Source organism: Excalfactoria chinensis, chromosome 4 (assembly GCF_039878825.1).
Source record: "Excalfactoria chinensis isolate bCotChi1 chromosome 4, bCotChi1.hap2, whole genome shotgun sequence".
NCBI classification, from domain to species: domain Eukaryota; kingdom Metazoa; phylum Chordata; class Aves; order Galliformes; family Phasianidae; genus Excalfactoria; species Excalfactoria chinensis.
Window position 1 is genome coordinate 70,929,211 of NC_092828.1, and position 24,446 is coordinate 70,953,656.

The window sequence follows — 24,446 nt, forward strand, 5'->3', positions numbered from 1 at the left end:
GGAGGGGCTTGCTGGTTCAACATAAGTAAGTTAATTTGCTCTCCCATGCTAGTTGTCCTGAGTACACGTCCCGAGACTGTCTCAAAACACACAGTAATTCAAATCAGATGTTAATCTAAGTCACTTTTCGTGGTATACTGATGTGAAAACACTATCTCAGCACAAAACCGCTACCTTGATTGTCTCAGTCTCTCTCAGCCTCTCCCAATTAACACTGCAAAGTCAAACCTATTTACATGTGCAAAGCTCACTGGTTTCAGAGGGTTAATGGTAAGTATCTACTGCCTTTGATACAGAAACTGCCTTTGCGGTGTTAAGTAGACAACTCTTTGGTATTGCTATTAATTTTAGTGCTTACTGCTCCAAAATTTAGTGACTAATCTAGTAAAATCAGGATGCTATTCCTTAGTGTCCTATTATAAATATTACTGAGGACAGTTTAAATGTTCCAGCGTTGGTGACTAGATATGCCATAAATACTTTTTAATCAAAAAATAACCCAAGCTACCAAACAGAATTCCAACCCCAAAATTAAAATCTGTTGCTTAGTAAAGTTCAGGATATTAGAATTGAGTCAGTGATTAATATCTTGTGTAGTTACTACTTCATTTTCAATATCTTTTTGTGTAATAAATGTGTTCAGCTTGTCACATATCTTACTTTATGTCCCCACCTTGTACCATTTCACATTTTGCCTAAGTACTTGGTCATCTATTACATGACTCATTAGTCTGAGTTCTATACAGAATTAAAGAAAGTTGCAGTAAAAATAATATATTGAAGTTAAAGTTTCAACTACATCACCCATGCATGTTTAAAAACATCTTTCAAAGACAGCTCCAACACACAATTGTGCAAGATTAATGTTCAAAAGGCCCCATCTTTAGTTCTTCATGAAGAAGTAGGAAGAGACTGAATAAAGCCCCACATGTTTGTCAGCTGAGAAATGAAAGCTGAGGAAAGATCATCACTGACTAGTATGACCATGATGTTTTACTGGCTGACATTCAGTTCCTGGTCACTTGGCAATCAGCCATGCCAGACAATTAGAAACAAATCACAGAAGGTCTTGAGTAGTCAAATAATTATTCAGGACTCTCCAAAAGCAAACTGAGAACCAGAACAAAAAAGAAAACACCCCACCTCTACGCTCACTGGAGCAGAAAAACCTGAATCCAAAACAATTAAAACAGTATTTTTAGCAATGTTCCTTCAGAGAAGTAAATAAGAGTCTATGAATTTCCACTCACTTCCATACTTCTGAAGGTGTTACCAAACAGGATTAAATTTCACAACATTCAGAGCAAACATAAGGCAGATGATAGACTAAACAGAGCCAGAAGGAAGTTCTCCTACACCAGCCTAATAATAAATGTACATCTTGTCTTGTCATGTAATGTATTCAAATATACTTAATATCCTTTCCTATTACTTTGTCTTTATCTGCGTGATGACGTACACATTTTTGGATTGTAAAAAATCTCGCAGATGATGAAAAATTAAAGTAAATCACTTGGTTCTGTGGCTGAACACTGCATAACATTATGTTGCTTTTTGTTCAAATATCTTCAAATGTGGAAAAGATGCTGCTGAATCTCTGGGCTCACCAACACCTCTGCCAATGCATCCTGTCTTCTAGTAATAATATTTACAATTACATTTTGAATGTAATTTTAGTAGAAAAGTGACATCTTCTAAATTAATAACGATTCCATTGACAAACAAAATGAATGACCCCAAATATTCACTAAATGATGCTTAACTATGTAAATTTTTCAGTTTATTTTTTTTCCATAAGTGCTAAAAAGTGGGCACCAGGCAAGTATTTTCTATTGCTTTCAAGATTTTTCAGTGTCTTAGTGCAGCAGAAAACAAGGACGTGCACTTAAAAGGCCATCGTGATAATACACAGCTAACAGTCTGCACTGTGCTGGTGACTGTGGGTTGACATTGCTCTGTCCCCTGCACAACAAGGGGAATGTGACACTCCATAATTACTTCAAATTGAAATATAAAACCCAGAGCACAGAAAATGAAACAGAAAACAGAGAAAACAATTTCAATTTAAGCTGACATAATTTAGATGTGTTCATCAACTGGGAGCTGTTACCTGAATTTGCTGTCTGCTTATGGTTAATTTTTCAGTTTTTGCTGTCTGCCCCAGAACTCATGTATTGTACTTTTTATTCCTATTACTGTCTCTATGACTAGAACCTGTTGAGGAAAATAGCTATGCATGCATATTTTTATAAGTAGATATATTACAAATCTTCACCAAGATACTGCCCCAGCAAGAAGGTACAACGAAACAATGAATTGTATTGTAATTAGATATAATCAATTGTAACCAACAACAATACATTGATTATTTTCCCGCTAAAGGATGCGAAAACCTTTCTTCTCAACTATTTTTAGAATTGATTCATAGCATTAATTAGCTGCTAGAAGATTAACATTTATTTGTTCTCGTCTCACACTTAACTTCCATCATTAAAGACATGTTGAAGTTGCTCTATCTATAATTAAAATGTGTCACTTGCTAAGCCTTAAAACAGGATTATTTGCTTGCCCTAGAAATGTTTGTCTGTACATACATTCTAATTTCCTACTGATACACAGCCTTCCTTTCATTAGCTCAAGAAAAATAATTCCTCAGAGCTAGTCATTAGGAGCAGTGGTGTGCTACAGGGGGAGCTTGCTAAAAGCCCGCTTAGAGGCTCTGCCATCGGAGCTGCTGCTTATCCTCTGTTCCAGGGATCTCAGCAGGAGTTGAGGTTGATCAGCTTGTTTAGACGACCAAATCCAGACCCTCTATCTCAATTCTAATGCAAACTGCAGTTTTAATGTACTTTGTGAGGTGATTAATTATGCCACTAGTGGGGATTCAAGGCATCAGGTGCATTTTGCCTGTGACAACACAAAATGTACTCTGAAAGAATGGCTGCAGCAAAATGCCCACTTCACGTGGAGCAGGTGAGAGGCTCCTGTTTTGGAAAGTGCATCTCATGGGGAAGGACAAACCTGATTTCTCAGTACACTTGATCCTATTGTCTGTTTGTCTTAAAAAGCCCTGACTTGAAATGTATAGGTAAGCCCCACTAACCAGTCACCTGAATGTATAAAAAACAAAACAAAACAAAACAAAAACAAAAACAAACAGCATTACTATTTGCTTAGAAGTAAAATATAATTAAATACTGCCACTGTGCAACAGAAAGGTACCTAAATAGAAGTGCAACATGCAAGGAACAAGTACATAGAATGACAGAACCATAAGATGTGGGTTCCTTAAAGAAGGAAGGTACCTTAAAGTGTACCTAGATCTAACTGTGCCATAGGTGGCAGGGACATTTCCCACTAGATCAGGCTGCCCAAAGCCCCCACCAACCTGGCCTTGAAAAATTCTAGGGATAGGGTACCCAGAAAGTATCTGGAATAAACATTCCAATGAATCACCTCTCCCATAGCAAATTATTTGTCTGAAAGTAATGCCTCCTCTTTATTTCCATTGAAACTACAACAGATATGAAGAGTATAATATCACTAGTTGATAAAGCCAAATTCTCAGCTACAAAGCAGTCTTTTTTTTCAACAGTAACCACCATTATCTGTGCATTTCCACCAGTGATGTACAGAAGCCTACATGCTGTGCTCATAACTGGAAGTGTCCCACTCTCAGTGTCACCACTGCTAAAACCACCACCCAGCCCTCACTGCACTCACATCCGCTGATTGGTCTCTATCAACATTCAGCAAGTATTGATGAATGTCAATGGGTTCCATTTCTTTCTGCACGGAAAAATTCAATTCCACAGCTTTGTTTAATACACCCTTCTATGTCAGATGCCATTCTGTGTGACTGCCCCCTGCTGCCATCTGTCACATGGCAACAAGATGTAATGGAAGCTGATAGGAAGTTTCTGCCTTTGCTTCTATACCACCGACATTCACCTCTGATATTGCTGAATGTAAGGAAATAACAGCTGACCACCACATACTTCAAACATGTTCTTTTCTTACCTCTTGGGCTGTTGAGAGATGCCTCTGATGCCTTCCCGCCATCTCCACAGTGACTCTGGTCAAATGGGAGGCACTGATCACCTGTTCCTGCCACCACATCCACATTTTTGGCCAGGTCCTTTGTTTCAGTGAGTGATTTTGCTTTGTAAACTCTTCTGGTATTGGTATCTGACAAGTAAAGGGATTCTGATACTGGATCAACAGCCAAGTAATATTTATGTGCGGGACTTGTACTAGAAAAGAAGAACAACACAATTATTTTGTTTTCTTATTCTAACATTTGTATACTCCTATTTAATTCTGCTGCAGATTGGAGATGAGAATTATAAGCGAGACCTGCAATCATGTTGCTCATCCAAGCACCACTTTAGAAGTAGGAATCAGTACCAACTGTAGAGTCTGCCCATCCTGGTTGGTGTCAGATTGTGAGCCTATCCACAGTGGTATTGCTGGAGTTGCTGCGACCATGAGGACCTAGAGAACTGGTGTAAAGCTAATCGAAGTGACTTCAGCTTACTTAATAATTATTACTTTCAAAAGCCAGATCATTTTTTCCCATACCTTTTCTGTTTTAGTACTCTTAGCAATGAAAACACATCTGACTTGCAGCAAAGTGAATCATAGATTGCTCTGCATGGGTACTACTACTCACTCTTGGTTATTTTTATCTGTTTCTAAACCTTACGAAATATGAAGGTATAAAATATGGCACCTTAATTCATGCCGACTGTATTGTCAGGAGCGAGGCAGAAGGCCAAGCACTGTCAGCACAACTAGGCATGAATTAATGCATCATAATTCATGCACCAAAGTGCCTTATTGAGCTTATAAAATGCTATTTAAAAAAATATTTACATATGCTAATTAAATGGTGAGGATTATAAATTCCAATCAGAAAAACTAGGCTTCATCTTACTATCAAGTACGACTTCTTGCTTCTTTTTGAGAGCAAAGTTAATTTCCTGCTTGAGGAAATTGCCTGTGCTCATGGTACACCACACTGGTGTCCTAAACCCGGTGAGACTGTGCTGTAGTCCCGATGATAAAACAGACCCTGGATGGGTATAGATCCGTCAGACTACTCACACCATTACTGAAAATGGAGGAGCTGGGCAGAAGCAGAGGGGTGGCCAAAACCTGGTGTTGTGTTCAGGTCTCAGGTAGTATTTTTATTGCTGTTGAGTTTTGCCTAAGGAGGAGATTGCTGATGCTGCCTGTATGAGAGAAATGGTGCTCCTGTCACTCTTTATGCAGCTGTTCTATATCTCTTAGGGATTGCTATGTAGATTAGAAGACTGTCAAATCTTTATCTTAATAAAATGCCACTAACACCTAGGATTTCTGCAACTAAGTTAAGAAATGAGCTCTCTCAGTTTTGTCAGTTTGTTCATAGTGGCTTTGTCAGTATGCTTTGCCTAGCCCAGTTTTCTGTGCCACGACAAATCAGGACAGGAAGAATCCAGACAAAACAGAACTGAAGAACTGGTAGAGATCCCAGGACAGCTACGTAATGTCTGAAATGATGCTGAGTTACTTTACTATCCAGATTCTGGGTTGCTGTATCCTATTTAAAAATGAAGCTTTTGCTTGGCTGATGCAGACACCAAGCTTTATTTATCATCTGTTAGACAGCACTGCCTCATCAAACAATGTTGCAAAAAAATGTAAAAATACTCAACATATCTATTATTTTAGCATTCTGACTACTCTAAATATTGCTAAAAAGCCCCTAAAAGACAATCAGTTAGAATCTTTATTTGATTTATTAGCAATTAGGCCAATGCTGTAACTGTGATAAATGTGATGGAGCTTGGGCCTATTCCATTTCTCATTTTCCATTCAAAAAGGGGCAGAAACTACTCAACACCTTTGAGGACTGAGACATCGGCTAGACTATCTTAATGCTGACCCTAGTCATAAGCTTCTACAAAAGATAGAAAGGGGAAGCAGAAGGAATGAGACGTTCCCAAAACTGGGGAACAGATGTGAAACCCAGTCCTAGGAAATATGCAGAATGGAAGACAACCAAAGTAACATGAAAAACGAGTAACCGGATGTGAGCTAAAGGTAGTTAATGTTGAATTACACATCATCATTATGATAAAATTATTTGTTAAAAACATTTGAGAATCGTTTGTACTCTCAGGAGTGAGCTCAGAAGAGCCTGGCCAGCTGAAAAATGACTTTTTAATAAAATACTGCTGACAAAAAATTGCAAGGAGAATTCCAGATGTTAAATAAACATATTCTCCATCATGTAGAAACTGCAGAGAGCCAGGAGTCATTATATGCTCTCCTTGTAGACACATTTTCTATCATCCTTGTCATTACATTTAATAGGCTGGCTGTTAGAAAACTCTCGATGTTATCTATGCTCAAAGTCTTGAATACTAAAATGTTTAAATTTAAAGAATATTAGCAAAAAATGGAACAAAATCAAACATTCCTTATCTTTGCAAGAGTCTGCAGTCAAATCTAAACCCAAGCTTATTTAAATTAGTCTATCAAAAATGACATAAAACAGCCCAGGATTCATGATCAATTTTTCCAAAGCAAGAATAGATTATATCCTGTAATACAGTTAATCCCTGTAACCTTAAAGCCTGGTTTCCATTTGACCATTACCAAATGCCTTGATCAGATATTAATTTTATATTATTTGATGACAAAGTTCAGAAAACTGAACAGGATTAATTGTTTTTAAACAGTCAAAACCAAGGACTGTCTCTTCTCTGTCTCCTAGTCTCCCAGCACTACCCATTTTTACATGGTATTTTCATTGTTCTGGTAAAAACTTATTTTTCTCTCCTGTTGTGCAGAATAGAGATTGTGTGGAGGACTTGGATTTTAAGCCTTTTCCTTCTTGGACTGTCACAAGCCTCTGTCAAAATTCAGTTATTTCTCCCAGGTATGTGGATATCACAGAAATCTCCAAGACAAGGACAACCCTGTAGTCGTCCTCACCATGGCCATTAAAGCCTGAACAGAACAGCATACACTGGGACTGACAAGTGCTCCTCCATAACCTCAAGGACTACAATAACTTCAATTTACTTCCTCAGATCTTCCTCAGATTTTACTTGGACAGGATATGGATAGAGGTAATTATTATTCTAATTAATAGGGCTGTGGTACTTGTGCATTCTCACAACTTGATTTAATTAAGGCTTAAGCTCTTCTCAGAAAAAAAAAAGAAAAACAAGTTTTAATGAGAAGGTATTTAAAAAAACTCTACTTTCCAAAGAAAACCCCAAATTAAAAATCTGATTGAAGGTCTGAATGCACTATAGAATAAGTACATTCCATTTACTTCTTTTCATTAGTGTACAAAGATACTGATCAGTTTAGCATAAAGGCAAATGGAAATGACCCTTCAGCTGAAATATAAAAACCTTGCAGTTATAAGCTAGAAATTATTCATTTTTATTAACCTTTCATTGTAAAATATATGAAATATGACATCATCTACAAGCTGGCTGAGAAATAATCTATAGTATTCAATAGCATTCTAGTGACTACATCAATTAATTCTGACTAGTGCTTTCAGTCTGCAAGACATACATTCAGTCCATGCAGCGCTTCCTGCTATGCCATGCAATCATCAGCCTCAGTGGTTTATTTATCTGATGTACTGAAATTCCTAAAGTTTGTTCATAAGGGTACATGGTGTCTTGGTGCCTTGCTCTCAGAATACACAGAAATGGGAGAAGTAACTTGCTGTACCTGGAGGAAGCGAGGATGGAGATGCGATGTGCTTTGGTACTGCCTTGTTCTTGGTGCACACCTTGTAACTATGGCAGCTTTTAAAACTCATGTATGCTATCTAAAGCATGGGTTCTTGAGGGACTCTGAAGCCTTTTTTTATTTCTTCATTGTTAAAACCCCAGTTTGCTTGTCTAGCTGTATTTATGATCATACAAGCATAATATGAAAACTATATGACAGTTCTGGATGGCATCCCAGTTTGCAGGTTCAAATTTCTCCATCTCTGCTTGGTGATCAACTGATTTTAGGACCAATCAGTTGACAAAATCAACTGATTTGATCCCTTCAAAGGGAAAAAGCAAACTACCTTAAAGGTGAAGTTGATTAACATTTACATTTATTAAATTTAGATTTTCTCTATATCAGGACTTCTACAAGTCAGGACTTTTCTAAGGGTATTTCCTTGAACATGGTTCACATATTTCCATTACTGTGTTTTACTCACCTGTGCCTTGTGTCTCTATTCCTAGTAAGACCGTCAGGTTCCAGATTAAAAAAAAAAAAGGAAAGACAAGAAATATTAATTCTCCAGAAAAGCTCTATTTTTTGTCTGACTGCTGTACAGCAATAACAAAACACTGTTTATCCTGGCATTCAGTATCACTTCTTCATCTCAAAATATGTTTCCCTTCTGCCACCCACCACCTGCACATTTTCAAGTTTATTCTGAACAACCAGCTCACAATTACATCACCTGCAATGCTAGACAGTTACATCTGTGGCTGCTAAGTAAGCGAAATTTAGTGTTATCAGTGTCCAAAATCTTTCCTGCCTTTCTCCACATACCTGACATGGGATCCAAATCAGGAGTCATTAATACAGTCAAGCAGCCCTGCCTGAAACACACTGGTCTGCAATGCTAGGCTTGCTCAGCTGCTTAAACCCAGCCATACCCTGTTATTTGTGAAGAATGACTTAACTGTATTAATTTCAGCCACGGCAGGTATATCAGAAATACAGATCAGACACTATGCACAGCTGCTACTAAGTGGGGGTGGGAGCGAGTCTTAAAGAAAAGAAAAAGAAGAAAAAAAGCTTCCCGAAATTTCTAAACTTTTTGGGTGAGGAAATAATTGTGTGCGAATCCCCATGAGAAGAAAGAACAGCTCTATTAACTCTGTACTCTGTAGAAATTCATTATGCAAACCCCACTCTAAAGGCCCCTTACGATGCCCTTTTTTAACTTATGATTTTAAAGAATGCATAAGTTTTCTGATGACTGAGTTTCACTGTCAATGAGATGTATTCTTAGGAGACAACTAAACGTGGCTGCATCTGTACATCAAACAGGACAAAGTCTCACTGTAGTTTTCATAGGCGTATCACAGCCAGGATAGGGACACAAGACAAAGCTTATCTCTTTTTACCTCAACTCTAATATGCCAATAGAGTTTCCAGAGGGAAAGATCCGTCTGACAAAATTGAAGTCTCCAATATACACACTCCCATCAGGCCCAGAAGTCAGAGCAACTGGGGCAAAGAGTTTGCTGTTGAGTGCAAGACCGTTGCAGTTGGAGCAGGAGACACTCCTCTGGTGTCCATTGCCCATCACAGTGGAGATGACTGGTGGCTGCTGGGAAATGAACATGTTTTCACCATTTCCTTTGTGTACAATTCCTAGGCAGAAGGTGGGAGGGGATGTGAGAAAACAGGAGAAAGCAAACGAACAAAAAAGCAGATACATAGCACTTCAGCTGTTCTGCAGTTTGGTTTTTTGCAATCCTAGGGAAAAGCAGATCAGCAAAATAGCAACAGACATCAGATCTGCGAAAACTTCATCACGGGGCTCCATGAACGTCCTCTGAGTTTGCTCAGTCCCAGGCTTCACCATCACCATTTTGTCGATTAGTGGTTAGCGGCTATTTTAAAAGCCAACATCATGAGGAGAACTCATGGTTGGTTAATGCTCTAACAAATTGACTGTTAATTGCAGTGCTATCTGATTTCTCAGGGATTACTACTTTAATATTCATTTTTATTCATAAATTTTTATTAGGTAGCAGAGGAATTTCTGAGGCAGTTTGAATATTTAATTAAAGGAGATTAATGGGACGACCATGCATTTTTCACAAAGGAGCACTGAGTGGCAGTACAAAATCAATATTCACATTTAAATGCGAGTCCTTCATGGTATATAAAAATGGTGCAGAGTGCGGCAGAGCCAAGCTTGGGGTCACAGCACCGCGGCAACGACGCATTTCTTACCAACAGGAGTATGTTATATTCTGCCATAAAGTTCAGAACAACTTGTCAGAGGATCAGTTATTTCAGCATTGCTCTGCAGCATATGGTGTTGAATTTTCCTGATCATTGGCAGTACCAGACCCGCTACAAACAATTATTTTCTCAAGTAGATATTTGCAGCACTTCTTTCAAATAACATAAAGAGTGACATATTCAATGACACGTTACTGCAAAATTTTGGCTATTTCTGAGTGAAAGATAGCTATTCTTAAAAATTTCCTATTTCCCTTAGAGAACCCAGTACTTCATCAGGAACAAAGTGGCATAATTAAAGGAATAAACCCAAGGGAATGTGCTTTCTGGAGGACTCTCACTGATACACTGGGAAACGAGAGACTGCAGTAAGGATGCATTAAACCTCTTCAGTGTCTTCCTGAAATGTGTGCGCCGCCTCTACCTGCTTTTCTTAAATTCTTCTATGGCTTTCAGGAAAGTCCAATTAAAATTTACTGAGAGCTGCCATAGCTGTTTTGAAAAGAATTCTATTAAAATATAATAAAATTCAGAACAGTAAAGGACAGAATGCATGTGTTTATTTGAATGCTCCCTGAAAGGAAAACAAAAAAGGTATGTCGGCAATATGCCAGCAAAACTAATGGCAATACCCTCCCTTATGCTCTGGACAAAAATAGTGCTAAATGAAGATGCTGCCCTTTGTCTGAAATTAACAATGTAAAGGTAATCGTTCAACTGCCTCATACAAATTCCAGTAAATAATTAGGGCTCTGGGGAATATTTTGCTGTCAATACATGTAAATGTGTGCTTAATTTCAGGCTCTTGAGTTGCTGCTTTAATTTTAGCCAGTGCTGTGCTATGCCAGGGCTAGAATTACCGTAAAGCAGAAAATCCCCTCAAAAGTAAATCAATATGCTTGCCCATCAGAAGAAAATTCTAATTCAAAGAATACTCTGAAAAATCGGTTAATAGCACATTTATTTCTATTCATGAGATATCTGTGCCTCTACAATGACCCTCTAGAGGAACCACTATTTATAGTATGTGCTCTCTTCTGGATTATTAGAAATGGCCTGAAGATCTTCCAAACTGACCAATGCCTTCATGTTAAAACATCAAACTTAGATCACGCCATGAATTTTAAGAGATTGAATAATCTGCACCAGAGGAAAGAAAAGTGGGAGCATAAGAGTTTATGCTGGCTGAGATGAGGATGTGATCCTCAGTGTGAGCTTTCTATTGATGCAAAAAACGTTCACATTTAAAAAGCTTGAGCTTGAGACAGCCACACATTGGAATACATGTTTCTCATATCTGCACTGCAGGAATCAGATATTTTCCTTTCTTTTTAAGATACCTACATTGGCACTAGAACACCGTTTTTAATTGGTATGGTTTCTGCATGTCAGTACTTGTCCCTCCAAAGCTTAGGCTGTGCTATGAAGTGCAGTCCTGTATAATTGCATCTATTTGTTTCCACAAGTACTCTATTCTACTTGATTTATTTTGTAACATTTCTGAAAGGAATAGATTCGTGGGTGGGAGGGGAGCGCAGCTACCTTGTCTCTAAGTATGAACAGCAGAAGATCTGCTTGGAAGCAAGGCTCAGTGGCTGAACTTAAACGTAAGCTCTTCAGGACCAGCTAACTCACTAAGCAAAATGGGTTTAGTCTCAAGACAAAATAGCAATTTCCAGTAAAGAGTTTTTAGAAAGACATTTGTTATCTTTCAATGTTATTTCTGTAGTTAATCCAGTGACAGTGTTTCAAAATGGGATAAACTTCATGCTACTCAGAAGCGTAGCTCTCCATATGCACAGAAGGATGCTTTAATTACAAACTGAATTCTCAGTATCTTCATACTTGAAAAGGCTCCTCACATTTTTTGTTTCACTCAAGGTGGTATGAAGATAGGTCTGAACTGTACAGTTCTGAGTCTGAATCTTGTCCATTACAAGCACAGTTTACATATCTGAAATGGAAGAGCTGTCTGCTAGTTTCAAGATCAGAATTGTACTAGTTATTTTTAATCTTCTGAGTAATGCAGTTGACTATTTAGTTTTGTTGCTTCTATACGAGTCTACAGGCTGCTGTTAGGTGTGTACCAGCTATGATACACAAATCTTTTTTCTAGTCTAATTGCTTTTCTAGTTCCTCCATATACATATGAGCCACAGACAAAGCCTACTACAATGAAGAGGAATGCTCAGTGACAAAGCTGAGATGTGACTTGGCTTCATGCTCCTCATGACTTGTACAGAAAGGAGACCCACTGACTGAACACACGTGCTTACAACCTGCCAGGTGTGTCTCACTAACAGCAGATGAAGATATCCAATGCCTTCCCTCCAACCTCAGCCCTATTCATAGGCAGTGCTGCGGGACCACATGAGGAAGAGGAGCAGCTATGGGAAGCTGGGGAAGTGGGCATAGCCTGTATGATTTCAGAGGAAGTGCTGTGTGCCTGACTCTGGTGCTTCCTGTGTCACGTAGCTGGGATGGGGCCAGCAAACAATTCATCACAGTATATCCCATGGTCAATGCAGTGCAATGGTTTAGCACTGCTCGCATTATAATTGTATATTTTACAAAATCTGAAAATGTTAGCGACTACATGGGTGAATTACAGCAGGAAGCACGGCAGTTAGCAGACAGCCATATAAACTGGAGTTAGTGCCAGTAATTTAGTCTTGAAATTAAACTATGCAAGTGGTAAATTGGCTCTAAGGAGGAGGCTATAGGGCACACAGTTGGGGGCTGAACTGACTGAGGTCAGATTTCTCTTTGTGTTAAATGTCAATAGCTGGCATTTAAAAGAGACAATCTATACAAACCAATAACACAGGGTATGAAAGAACTGCTGTTTAAAATGTCAAACTATTTTAAATCAAAACAGAAATCCAGATAATTTACAAACTAAATCTGACCTTTTGTATTTGGAATATTTATACTCCAGTTGCACATTCAACAGCAGAACTTGTAAAAACCTGACAGCCATACATCTGTGCATGAATCTTCATTATAGAAGTTTGCAGATGGAAACAGATTTCAGTGGACAAACTCCCAGTTGGAGCAAATTGAGATAACTTGACTGAACCCAGTACTATGTTGGTTTCTATGAGCTGAAATCTGACCCCAGCTCTCCCAAGAAAAGCAAGATATCTGTTTATCTGCAAAATCATATATTTTTTTCTGGTTGGCATAACTTCTATTAAATTATTGTTTTAATAGTTTAATTCCTGATTACAGATGTTGAGAAAAACAAAACAAAACAAAACAAAGCAGGAATAAAATAAAAAGCAAAGATAAGATAGATTCAAGTCTCCGTGTTTAAAGAATCTGCATGTAGCATTAACAGTGTAACGTCAAAAGTATTTACAGGATTTTTCTAGTGCTTTAAAAGGTGCTGGATTGCTTGTCCTGAAGAGTTACCTACTGTGCTTCTTCACAAGAGGCCATCCACAAAAGCCTCTGCATGCTGGACTGGCCACCTCTCATTCAAAACTTGTTCTCTCTACATCCATGGCCACCAGAGATGTTACTAATCAAGGCAGGATGAATTACAGACTTCACTGAGAATATAACATACATAAACTGACCTAAAATGTAGCATTTCCTTACCAACAGTGTGAAAATGAACCTAAATGAGCATGCCCTTTTCCCATGCAAATGACCAAAACGTTGTAGAGATCACCAGTTAGAGATTATTAGTGTTTAATACCTGGCAGTCAGAACATTTAAAATATCCTTTCAGATGGCATTTACAGTTCATTTCTCAAGAAAGGAGGGTGTGCATTCATAGAAAGAAGATTAAGCAGTAGAAACAGTAATACTGAATATCTGAACAATTAATTCCTTTAGAATTTGTTTTCTTCTTCCACATGGCCAGTTAATATATGAAGGACTTACCACTTTGTGGATTTAATACATGGTGTTTGTTTATAGACCAGCCTCCCAGATTTGAAGCATCCATTTCAAAGCCTTGAAGGATTACTGTTCTTTTCTCCCACAGTATAAAATCAGGACATGTCTCATATTCATATCCCACTGACACTGCAAACAAATAATTAAAGATCTATCAGCCTAGGTTTTGTTTTGTTTTTTCTCTGTGAACTACTATGTAATTTTTCTTTCCAGGTTTTGATATTCACCTGTAAAATAATGATAGTACGGATTTACCTCTGCTTGATTGCTATTGTTGAGTGGTATTTTTTTTTTTTCAGTTTCAGAGATTAGTCTGTTACAACAGGTATGGTTAGTACCATTTCAAAACACAAAAATGTCTGCATTATCACTTTTAGTTGTCTTAAGAACACCAGTCTTCTCAACTGGTATTTCTGTTAATTATCTGAGCAGTGGCCAAAAGAGAAAAAACGAAATCCATTGAAATGAAAATCCACTGAATGAAACACATTGAAGGGGTTTTATCTCTTTGTTTGTTTGCGAGGTGCGAAGATATCGGTACTAAATTCTCATACACTGGATATTTTTGAAATGTAGCATTCTTTAACCTAACGATCTTGCTCTAAGGACTGCAGTTAGATAGAAACAGACCTCCAAACTGCAAATTATGCTACAACAAATCCCAGATGCTTGGTGTGGCATATTTTAGCCTTTCCAAAATAAAAATACCTTCAAATATCTTTTAATATGAATAAAAAATAGTTTAAGAAACACCATTTTCTGACATTTTCAGTCTTCTCACTTTTTCTACCTAGCAGCTCTAGGTTATAATACCATCAAAATTCCATTATTGGATTCAATCATAACATTTTGATTAGCTATAGTAAGGAGCATTTTTGTTTGTAAGATAAATGTTTTATGGGAAACGGAAAGTTGTTCCTTACATTAATTTCACTTGCCAGAGCTGCTTCATTACTTTATCGGAAAGAATCTGGTTTTGCAGCTAACCTCTGGCTTGCAAAAATCACATCGCCTTAAGTACTGACAATGTTTAAAACTGTACAGGTTTCAGTATTCTCTCATTTTTGAGTTACAGAAGCTCTTCTGACTAAATCCAGCACTAGGCAATTCCCTTGTCTGTGTGCCCAGCTGTGTACATGGAGCTTCTTCCAGAATGGTCATTGACCCCCCTGTGCTGGCATGAGCCTTCAAGGTTCAGTAGCCAAACATGCTATTTTCTAAGTGTTAATGCAGGGAGAAGATAAAGGGTAGATTTTTCCTATGAAGCACCCTCATACTTGTCACCTTCATGTTAGCATCTTCACCCCATTCATGCACTTAACACATTCAACCCTGGGTCAGATGTGTATGCTTGAGAAAAGTCCTATAATTCAGTCACTCAGCCTTGATAAATGAACCATTACAGACACACAGGACAGAGTTTCAGCTGCTGTGAGGTACCACGCTGATATTTAGGTCAAGGGAGGCATGACAATCTATACCATCCAAGAATCTGTGCCAATGGATCCACAGTGGCACACTTACCAGCGCTGTAGCTAACACTGTAAAGTGTACCTGCTATTCCCTGCCTACATCTGATGTTTCTGAACTGTCAAGCACCCTCTAGAGACTATATTTCCCTTTCTTAAGAGTTTCCCTGCTCACAGGTAGTGTGTAGCTTTTTGTCCCTTTCCATCAGCAATACTAGGACATGCACTCACTTGGTGTGTGTTTCTATGCATACTCATTTATGAAAGAAGTCTATTCTGCATGCTAAGAATTTTTTGGATAGTTTATGCTCCAAAAAGAAATACTGGATTACTCTTAATGTAGGATGTCCCAGGCCATCCAAATGGAGGCACCTAAAATTTCCTATCAACTGTTTTGCATGCAAAATAATCAAGGTGAAGCGTAAAAATTACAAAAGCAATCAAGTGACTGTGCTTGAAAAGTAAGTACTTGTGTCTGGCAGCTTTTGAAAAATGCTGTGATTTTTGTAAAAGAAATGACAATCTCAATTTTAACCTCATTGTGGAGTGTTACTTTCTGGCCAACTTCATTTATAACTCTTTTATGAGGTGACTGAGATTTCACTGCATGAAGGAGAAGAATTGCAGTAGCTATATTTTTGGACACTAATGGCCAGTAAGAGCAGTTGCAGCCCTAACACGGATTTCAAAAGATTTACTGAAATCACCTGAACCAAAAATCTATTATTTTCACACAATTATTTAGACAAATCAAGAATAATTTGTTAGCACCAGCACGTAACAGTTTCAGAGTTGCTGCTACTGCTCCAAAATAAAGGTAAAAAACCCATATGGTACGATTAAGCATGACAGCAACCTCTACTTCAACCTCTCCTGAAGTATTTGTACTTATCAGCATCTTACTTTGAACAATGAATTTAACTCAACAAAAGTAACAAGTAGAACAATAAATTGAAGAGATCTAGGACAATTCTGCTTGAGAGTTTATATTTGCATCCAGGAGTTTACATTGTAGCACACCCTGTCCCTTTTGTAGGGGACCAAACCTGCTGTAAGACTGACCACACTGGAGGCTCTACTGATGTATCTTTCCTTTTTCTATACTGAATTACAGCAGCATGCAAACTATACCACAGAGGGCTGGTGTCAACATTCACATGGTATTTTTTTACTTAGAATAACAACAACAAATCCTATTTTATTGGCTCTGCAGCTACTTGGAGAAAAGCAAGTGGTTTCTTGTTAAAGACTTCTGGAATAGATAAATACTAACTAACATTTCCACAACAAATTTAAATAAAACTATTTTTGTGGTGAAATACACTCAGAGCCATCTTTCCTGTAAAAGATTCCATGATAATTTCTGTCAATAACCCCAAAGAAGAATAAAGATGTTTATGGTAGTTATAAAACCAAAGGCAGATGGTTACATTCCTGAGTTCCAGGACTTCAACCTGCTGCAATTTAATTAAATTAAAATAAAATCTGAACAGAATGCATTATTAAATATTGGTAATACACTGGCAGAGAAAATCATTTTGACAAAATTTATAATAACAGATGCAGATAAAGGCCCCTGAGTACTACAGTGCATTAGATTAAAACTTTATTACGATCTAACAAAGCATGCTAACAGTTCTCTTAAAGTATAAAGATTCTTGATCCTATTTTGCAAGAAGCATGACTAAAGGAAGCAAAAGAAGAAAACATTACCCCTCAATTAAATGATTCAAAAGTTGCTATCCTGCACCATTTTGCAAGTCTTATTCATATTTAAACATAAGACTCATTTATTTCTAATTTGAGAACATGTAACTACAGCACCATCTTATAAGATGTTATGTATTTGATTTAAGATCCAGGCGTGTGCTGGATTTGACCATTATAAGGTTCTCAAATGATGTAGAGGGAATTGGAATACTGAACACTTCTATCTCCAGTATGTTAGTGTTAACATGCACTGACAGAGCCTTGATACAGGGCACATGAAAATAATTCAGAGAAAGTCCCAGCAGCTCTTGGCTCCCTTTTGCTCCTGCCTGATTACCAGTGGGAATGCCAAAGGGCATGCTGGAATTTTGCTTTACTTCTGGACTGGTAGAAGTATATATGTGAAAGCAACAATCCAACAAACCTTCCCTCGCTGCAAAACACTAGCAGGAATTTGTACGGATTGAGACTAGATTTGAACTCTAGCTGTGGAGTTTCATGAGATGAGTGACAAAGGATGCTCCTGCTCCCTGCCACATGCTAATCCAAAGGTTCACAGAGCTCTCCTGTGTTAGTGCCAGCACCTGACTGTTCCCTTAGTAAAGCAGTTTACCCTTCTGCAGGTTTGTGCCAGATGTGGTAGATCAGAGGCAGATGGGATAATTCAGCAGCTCAGGATGCCTTGCGCTAGGGATGGAGCTTTGATTGCTTCAGGCCAATTGTAATGTGTGAGCTTCAGCTGAAATGAGAAGACCTGTGCTTCAGCACTAACATTCATAACAGATCAGGAAACTAATGAAGCTGAAAATGTGTCACTTATTTTCTGGTAGCTTCAGTTTTCAGCTGAATTTGTTCCTGATCTGGCTCATTTCATGATCAAATATATGTGAGTGGTGGCCCAGGGGAGAAGGAAGGACCAAGTGAACGTTCCTTCCGGCAGCAGCCTGCACTTCTATCAGTTTAAACAGGCTGTGGGATCGCTGTCCTAGAATAAGCTCCTTGTTTTCTGATATATTCCTATGTGCATCTTATGATATAAAGTCACACTTGGTAATTTTGTTTCTAACATAATCCTTTATGACACCAACGGCTATGTCTGCACCATTCTCCAAGCAGAAATGAAAGCGCAACAGCCCTCCTTTCTCCCATCTCCTATCCACACAGCTGCTTTGTAGCCTGCCTGGGAGTGCGTGATAACAGTCAGGTATGAGATGTGCTGGGAGCTGCTGGGGATAGCACAGCCTGGATGGCACCTCCTGGCCTTGCATGGGCCAACATACAGGCACAGAGTCTTCATGGATAACATGACAGGTCCTAAACAGAGCTTCTGGCTGCTGCCCAGATTAGCACTTTGCTCTCTAGAATGAGGCACACTCCTTGTGAGGATGGATGGCTTCATGTAGCCTTTGCTATTCTTGTTTTACAGCCTGTTCCTGACAATGCCTCTTGCTATTATCCCTTGACTTAAAAAGCAAACCAAGAACTACTAAAGAAGAGAACAGGACTCATTCATAGCTCCAAGCTTTGCTGATAAAATAATCTTGACAGAAAGCATCTGTAGGATTAATCCATTAAGAAACAGAATCCCAGAATCAATTAAAAGAAACAGCAAGTCAAATCAAATAATGAAAATCATAATAAAAAAATGGTTAGATAAACAAATAGCACTTTCACAGACACCGTTTCTGTAGCAGTTTTCAAAGTAGCTGCTTGGTAAAGAAGGCCTATGTAATGTGATCGTTTTCTTATAAACATCTTGAAACAACAAATCAAGGAGTTTTAACTGTTAGGGACGTGAAACGTAGAAAAAAGAATGCCTGAAAGTTAGAATTTTGTAAACCCTAAGTGGAAATGACATTTTAAATGTCACGGCCAGAAAATGACAGAAACAATGACACACCAAAGGTCATATTCAAAGTAACATTCAAAAACAAAGACAGCTGAATATAATGCCGTTAGTACACAGCCATTCTCAGAGGGAAAAGGGGATACTCAAATTGATTAAATTAGAAAGATGACATCAGAGGAGCAGGAAAATATGTATTCCTAGGAAACTACAAGTCATTTTAGCTAAAGAGGGATTTGATTAAAAAAAATGTAAATGTGGCAACAAAAGGTATAAGCGGTACTTTCTAGGCTTCACCTGTGTTAGTGCTTCTGCTTATAACAGGGTGATTCTACATACCCATAGCTTCTGCCAGACCAGAAACCTTTTGTCCGTATATGTCTGTCTTATTCCAGGCAAACGTGTAGACCAAATTGGCAGCAGCAGGAAACCATTTCTGAAGCAGGCGCCCCTCAATAGCAATGATCAGATGTACTTTTGTCATTCCAGAAGGGATGGTTGAGTGCGTCAGAATAACGCGCAGCAAAGTTTTATATCCTGGTGTTCGACTGCTGAGATAACTCAGCTTCACAAAACTCGAAGGAATTGGGATTTCCTCCTGGACCACCTTGGGAAAAAAAAAAAGAAAAAGATGTAAAACATCATTATATCCATGGCCAAGAAAAATGAACAATCATCTATTTATTTGCAATAACAACAGAAGGCTACTTTACATTTTACATTACACAGTCACGATGTGAACACAGTACAACTTACAATACCGATCTCTCCTGTGTTGATCTGAACAATGCAGTATAGAATCATAGAATTATGGAATGGCTTGGGGTGGAAAGGACACCAAGGATCATCAAGTTCCAATCCCTCTGCCACAGACAGAGCCACAAACCTCCAGATCTTGTACTAGACCAGGCTGCCCAGGGCTCCAAACAATTTGGTCTTGATTACCTCCAGGGATGGAGCATCCACAGCCTCTGGGCAACACTGAAAAATTACTGGATGGTGGTCCATCTATAGGAACCTCTTCCTATAATTTTTTATGTTTACCTACTGAGAAGCAAATACTATCTCTCTGGCAATAAGCACTACAGCTCATAATGCTCTGGATGAATGTTATAGCTTTACCTAGGCTTTATTATTTGGGATACTTGATGGGTACACAAACAAACACTTAAAAATGTGTTTCTTTTTTTAAATTATTTTTTAATACGTACGTATTTCACACATTACATCATGATTTGAAGACACTGTTCTGCTTTGGATGCAATTTATTTGGGGAGAACAAAGAAACTAGAAAAACCTTTCTGACAAAGAAGCTTCTGTGCAGCAGTGCTTGCAGTAGGACTAAACTCTAGCAAGAGGGGGCATGGCATTAGAAGTTAGGGCATCAGAAATGTAACAAGCAAACCATGGACACACAGCAGTGAAGATAAAACAGGGCATCTGTCATCTTGTTTACAGGTGAGTGAGTCCCCATGGTGTGCAACAGAGTTCACATTCCGTAGCACTGCTGTCAGTGCCACTGTCTGAATCACTCGGATCAGAGCTGGTGTGGCTCTGCCCATGTGGAGTGGTATCACTTCCCAGCTGCTATAAAGATAAGCCCTCAGCAATGAGAGGGACTGCAAAGACAGTGAGCTTGCGTGGGAAAAGGAGAAGCTTGGCCTTGACCTTCTGAATGGCGTGGGCCTCAGAGCTACAACATGGGATTTACCTCTTGTGATCTACTGAGAGAAAGAAGCTCTTGTAGGAATGGCTGTGCTGAGGAATAGGCAAGAGAGGGGAACAGCTCCCCAAAGGATGCCAGCACAGTCACTCAAAAGCCACTGAAAACCTTAAAAAGGTAAGTGATTTGAGTGAATTTCAGTAACAACAAGCCAGTCTGTCACAGCCTAAAATTAGCTGAGCTCAGAAAAATACAAACTGTTTCGTTTGTATTCTGTTTTTTCTATCTTTCTTGCTTTACAATAAATTCCTTCACTTTCACAACATTCTTATTTACGTACTGCAACAGCATCACTGTCACAGGATTGCTGCAGTACAGCTGGAGGCCTGCCAGTGCTTGTCCTTTCAACATATGAAACTCAGTGTTGCCAGGGAAATCCTGCTCCCTTTGTTGTTCCTGATTTGCAGTGTTCCCCTTCTTTCCTGCTGACATCCCAGCTGCCCCCTCTGTCATACATCTGACATCTTCTTATTTTTAACAGAAAAGCAGGAGGAAATATTCATGCATTAATACATGCTAATGTATCTCCTTCTCCCATTATTCTGAGTTATTTTTTGCTCTTTTCCCAGTACTGTACAATACAAGTTGACACTCTAATGACCCTTCAATACCAAAAAATAGTCAGGGACCAAGTTGTCTCTGAGTAGAATGCATCTTTATGTGCTTCATTGTTTTAATAAAAAACAACCAGGAAGACCTCTTGTGTAGTAATGTAACCCATTTTTAACTTACTGGTGCACATCAGTTATTAATGTTCATTACTTTCACTTAATGTTTTGTGACTATGGTCATCAGCTGGTCATCAGATCTGTCTTTGATCTTACTGCTTTAACTCTGATTGTGCAAACATACACCAAACAGTGGGGTTTCGTTTAACATGACCTAAAACTGGTGTTGTCGTATCCTGTTGGGCATTTTACATACATCACCTTTATTAAGAGCAGTTAAAGGCAAGATTAATTACAAATCTAAACACATAAAAGAGACTCAGGAATAAAGGATATTCAAATAAAAACAATCCAAAAGATCACATTAAAAGTACTCTATGTTGAAAAGAATAATACAAAAAGGAAAAAAAGAAAAAAAAAAAAAAGCAGCTAACATATCACTGGAGATGCCATTGTAAAGAAGATGTGAACAGATGAAAAGTCCTTTGGAGTCTTTAAGGAACGCTGTGGAATGCCTCACATTGATCTATGGTTATGTTGTACTGTTTATCTGTAACTTAGGAAAGGTTTGGTGCATTCCTATAAATGAACAGGGATTTCAATAATAAATCACGACAAGACTTCCCATCTACTCCTTCTATTTTGAAGGAAGGAATAAAGTATTTTAAACTATTAACAAAATGTGAAGAAAGAGAAAAGCATCTTCCATAACAGTACTAAAGAGACCTACGCTAACCTCACTGTGATGAGTAACATCACAACGGTTAATTGTTCCTTACTTGGTACCAGCGTTTTCACAGCAGAAGAAATTAAAGCAGAATATGCACAGTGAATATTTACCATATTCCATGTCTACAAATGGGTTTTAAAGTCTGAAACTGCAACTTTTGGATTCAATTGTAACGACTGATTTGAATGAAATCCTTTTTTTTTTTTTTTTTTTTCTTCTTTTAAACTTGTGTAAATCTGGGGTCTGTGTGCTCTTGTGTTAATGCACACTGATCAGAAAATGGCAAGCCTTCCATAGAAATGTTTGATAAAATTGTAATATGAAACTACACTGTTATGAGTAATTGGGTGAGCGAGTTTAACAGGCATGGACTTGTTTGGCTTCCAGTGTCAAAATCTATTGCTATTTGCATAACAACCAAAAGGAGATGTTTCCATGTCACGATCACCAAATAACTATGTAGGGTACAATAATGAAGGTGAGGATTGGTAATTTTGAACACTGTCTAGAACTTGTTCAGCAACTAAACACATTTAAAATAATCATTGAAGTATTTTCATTACCTGTAGTTCTGGAATAACAGTTCCTCTTTCTGGACAGGAGCCTCCAAATGCTGTCAGGGGTGAAGGGAGTACAATAGGATTTGGGCTGATGAAACTACTGACATCACAAGATGGTATATCTGACTCCACTCTTTGCATTACAACTTTGTCTACAATGACAAATCTATTCCAGGGCAACCAAAGTGTCCTTTTTTCAGATATGAAAGGAGATCTGTCAAAAACCAGGGTAACGGAGATGCCTCCCACAGCCACAAGGTCAAAACTGGAAAAGACAAAACAAAATTCACTGTTCTTGTTTTATCATCACATTATCAGAACTTCCAGTTCATCATGAACAAAAAACTTTATATTGCTCATTATGGTCCTTAATTTACCATGTAAAAACATTCCAGTATATCTTCCTGATGTTACCACAGTATTCATGAAGAAGCTTCACCTCTCTACAGTTTCTATCTGTATGCATCAATAGCAAGGTACAGTGTTTCACTGCTCTTCTGTCTCTCTCCCTTCTACTTATCAACCAGAACTGATAATAACAAATCATCTGTTACAAGAATCTAGACCTAGTTGATTTGGAAATCCCTAGCTCAGGAAAGGGACAGTTACAGTCTGTGTGAGCATGGTCTACAGAATAAGAAGTCCGCCAGCCTGGTAGGCCTTTACTTTCTCAACACATCGCTTTTCCATTTTCTAAAAGTTTCAGGAGAGTACAGCGAATAAGAGACCATTCTAAGCAGGATATGGTTCAGGGAAAATTGTGGATTATTTGCACTGAGCAATGAATCAGCTCTTGTAAATAAGGCAGGTGAACTTCTGGAAGCTACAGTGAAGCACCGTTGGCATATCTGGGCTTCAAAGCAGTGGGACATAGAAGGCAAGATATACACAGTCGTAATTTTCTGAGTTTCTGACATTCACAGTCAAGCAACAGAAGACAATATGTAAACAGATACTTCACTGTCTGTATTACTGAATGCATCCATTACCGAGACTTTTGATGGTAACAAACTGTGATAAGAAGTCAGGCTTAATTATGCATATCTCATCACATTTCTCAAATGACACCGATTACATGCACAGCAAAATACAGGTAGCATATTTCCATGCAACGATTTTATCCAGACTAGCGTAAATAGGAAATGGTAATTACTAACTTTCAATAGTGTGATTTGAAAGTCAAGAAAGTAAAGTAGAATAAATATGCATGCTCCTTATGATTATAAAGTGACAAAGGCAAACAAACAAAACAAAAAAGTGACAAATTATACTCTTTGCTTTCTGGCACTAAGCTTCTGACTTCTTGTCTTTCATAACACAGCCAAGAAAGATGAAGCTGATAGAAGCTTAGTACAACTGAAGTTCAAGAGTACATCATGATCCTACTGCAGATGGGTGGCCAACCCTGCAGTGCAATGTAGAATATATAGGAACTCATCTGTCTTTGAGAACTAAACCAGTTCTAAGTCCAATTAGGTCAGGGAAGGGAGGGAACTGTGCACAACAGGATGCAGAGCTACAATGTGACCATTCTGTCACTGTGAAGATTTTGTCCCCAGTTTTACTTGTATGACTTAAGTGATCAGCTAAAGGAGTTAACTTCATTGACACTTCAATAAACTACTTGCAAGATTTACACCTAAATACAGAAAAAAGAGGGAAGACAGAGAATTCTCTGGAAAGCCTGACTACTGAACATTTTCAAATGTCAAGGATGTGCTGGTGCAGCACTACTGTCAGATTTTGACTCCACGCGTTTGAATGCCACTAATCTTGTTTCTGTTCATTTTTTTTTTCTTTTTCCCTTTCTTCTTTGGTTCTTTACCACAAGT

General features: G+C 38.3%; 1 protein-coding gene across 7 annotated transcripts in view; it reads right to left on the reverse strand.

Moving 5' to 3' along the window:
• Nucleotides 1-24,446, reverse strand: part of TENM1 (teneurin transmembrane protein 1) — an 813,967-nt gene that overhangs the window by 47,473 nt on the left and 742,048 nt on the right. For all 7 annotated transcript variants that reach the window (XM_072336858.1, XM_072336859.1, XM_072336863.1 and 4 more), the window contains 6 exons: nt 22,618-22,879; nt 19,273-19,540; nt 13,894-14,037; nt 9,153-9,402; nt 8,231-8,251; nt 4,021-4,253 (listed from right to left, as the gene is read on the reverse strand). In XM_072336858.1, coding sequence (XP_072192959.1) covers nt 4,021-4,253; nt 8,231-8,251; nt 9,153-9,402; nt 13,894-14,037; nt 19,273-19,540; nt 22,618-22,879 — 1,178 coding nt within the window. The remainder of the gene's footprint in view (nt 1-4,020; nt 4,254-8,230; nt 8,252-9,152; nt 9,403-13,893; nt 14,038-19,272; nt 19,541-22,617; nt 22,880-24,446) is intronic.